General features: G+C 37.7%; 1 protein-coding gene across 1 annotated transcript; it reads right to left on the reverse strand.

The window, feature by feature from the left end:
* Positions 1–1361: 1361 nt before the first annotated feature.
* On the reverse strand, positions 1362–2309 carry LOC127540845 (olfactory receptor 1009-like). Its single transcript, XM_051965740.1, has one exon. It carries the CDS (start codon positions 2304–2306, stop codon positions 1362–1364), a length of 945 nt encoding a protein of 314 aa, XP_051821700.1. The 5' UTR covers positions 2307–2309.
* Between the last annotated feature and the right edge of the window lie 579 nt (positions 2310–2888).

Below are 2888 nucleotides of genomic sequence, written 5' to 3' on the forward strand. Positions count from 1 at the left end.
TAAATGTGGGTAGAAACCTGAAAGTCCACTAGTAATCAGGATACTTTCTGAGAGTAAACCTGAGATGATAAATTAAACAAATGAGGTAGAGTCAAAGCATTAGGTAAGCCAATCTCAACTGACCTAAGGAGAATTGTGGTGAGAAAGTTGTTACAATTTGTGGATTGGCTAGAATATAGGAAACCAGATGTAGACATCATGGGGCAGATTTAGATCTTGGAAATTTTACCAAGAAAATAGCTAAGTAAGATCAGATGAAGATCAAAGCAACACTAGACAGCCACCTACAATTCAAAGTGTGCTTCAGTCCTGATAATTCTTTCTAAATGTACATGCTCATTTCCTTCTAGAAATAGTATTTTTTCCATACTAAAATGTATGGCAAAAAGGGAAAGAAGAAAAAGGAATGACTGCAGAGAATTTTAAAGCAAAAAATATATATATATTTATTCTTGATTTTGGGGCCAGCAACAAAAGTTCTTTGTTTCTTTCTTCAAATGTTAGGGAGAAATCAAAATATTCCACAATAAATAGGAAGATTAAATCAGTAAAAGTTCCCCGGATCAAGAAAAACACATTTGATTCTGAATGGTGGCATTTGGGTTGTAATTAAATCTTTTTCTATTTGATAAATAGTAAAAGCTTACGAGGGACCCGGTTTCAAGGTAACATAGCTAATAAGTGTTTGAATAGGAATCCAAAATACAGTTCTTTATTTTAAAATATAACCTGAGTCAGTCATTTCAGCCCAAGATAAAGCCCCAACAACATTCCCAGGACTGGAATAAAGACATTCTCCCCCATATCTAGAAAAAAAAAGGAATCCCCCCATTGCTTGAACTATTCCATTGGGAAGACATGAAATTTTTTTTCTCTTATTAAAGGGGTAAATAGATGGTCAAGAGTCTTGATAAATAATGACATATCCTAATAACAAATTCTAATTTCTCAAACTCCTTAATAAAACAAGTAATCTAGGAAAAAATAAGATAAGATATGTACATTGTTTAATCAAAATTTAATTTTTATTTTAATATTTTCTCAATTACAAATAAACAAAACAATTTAATTTTTTTTGAGTTTTAAATTTTTTCTCACCTCTCTCCTCTTCTTCCCCTTTGAGAAGATAAGAAATTTTATACAAATAATACAAGTGCATTTATGGAAATCATTTCCATATTAGTCATGTTACAAAAGAAAGTGCATTCTTAAAATATTCTTAGAGAAATAAAGAATGAGGTGGAGATTGCAAGATTCAAAAAGGTGCAAAGTGACAAAGAACAACAAGATTTGTGCAATGAACATTTAGAGGGTTCCCTATTTGGCTAAGGATATATTCAAGTACCTATCTAGGGAAGAATTTAATTGCTGATAGAAACCTTGATTTTAGCAATGGTCCTATGGATGGCATCTTTGACTTCTTTGTTCCTCAAGCTGTAAATGAGGGGGTTTAACATGGGGATCACTGCTGTGTAGAACACTGACACCACCTTGTTGAGGTCCAGAGAGAAGCTTGCACTGGGCCGCACATAGATGAAGAAGAGGGTCCCATAAAGGATGCTGACAGCAGTTAGATGGGAAGAGCAGGTAGAAAAGGCTTTGCGCCTTCCCTCAGCAGAACGGATTCTGAGGATGGCTATGAGGATGTAGATATAAGATACGATGATGATCAGACCACTGAACACCAACACTGACCCAGCCATGATAAAAAGGACGATCTTGTTGACTGAGATGTCGGCACAGATGAGAGTAAAGAGAGGTGAGATGTCACAGAAGAAGTGATTGATGACATTTGGGTCACAGAAGGGGAGCCGGAAAGCACCAGTGGTGTGAGTCATGGTGCTGGTGAAACCTGCAGCGTAGGGGCCAGACACCAGCTGGATGCAGAGTCTCTGGGACATGGCCACAGAGTAGAGCAGGGGGTTACAGATCGCTACATACCGGTCATAGGCCATAGATGCCAAGAGGAAGCACTCAGTGGCCACAAAAAAGCCAAAAAACCATTGCTGTATGGCACAGCCCAGAAAAGAGATGGTCTTCCTCTCCTCAAAGAAGTCTCTCAGCATCTTTGGGGCCACCACAGAAGAGAAACTGATGTCCACAAACGATAGATGACTGAGGAAAAAATACATAGGGGTGTGAAGGCGGGCATCGATTCGGATGAGGAAGATCATCCCCAGGTTGCCTGTCAGATTAAAGAGATAAAAGGACAGAAACAACACAAAGAGGGCTACTTGCAGCTTAGGATGATATTTCAAACCCACAAAAATGAACTCGGTGACCCTGGTGTAGTTTCCATTGGCCATTTATTCCTGGTGATCACTGCTAAAAACAAAAAAGAACAAAAGATAATATATTTGGAATTCGTGCTTTCAACATGAATGTCCATATCTATATACTGACCCAGATGCAATACACCAGCCAGTGAAAGATGGGGCAATTAAATACATTAGTATCCTAAATATACTTCTATTGGCAATGCATTTTGTTCATTTGGTGAACATTATTTACTATTATTATTAATTATGATGATGATAAAAAAGGACAAGAAGAAGAAGAAAAAGAAGAGAAGAGGAGAAGAAGAAAGAAGCAGAAGGAAAAGGAGGAAGAGGAGGAGGAGAATGAGGAGAAGAAAAAGAAGAAGAAGAAGAAGAAGAAGAAGAAGAGAAGAAGAAGAAGAAGAAGAAGAAGAAGAGAAGGAAGGAAGGAAGGAAGGAAGGAAGGAGGAAGGAAGGAAGGAAGGAAGAAAGAAAGAAAGAAAGAAAGAAAGAAAGAAAGAGAAAGAGGAGGAAGAAAAGGAGAAGGAAGAGGATGAGGAAAAAAGGAGGAGGAGGAGGAGAAAAAAGAAGGAGGAAGAGGAGAGGAAAGAAGGAGGAGAAGGACAAGAA

The sequence above is a fragment of the Antechinus flavipes genome, chromosome 6 (genome assembly GCF_016432865.1).
Source record: "Antechinus flavipes isolate AdamAnt ecotype Samford, QLD, Australia chromosome 6, AdamAnt_v2, whole genome shotgun sequence".
Classification (NCBI taxonomy): domain Eukaryota; kingdom Metazoa; phylum Chordata; class Mammalia; order Dasyuromorphia; family Dasyuridae; genus Antechinus; species Antechinus flavipes.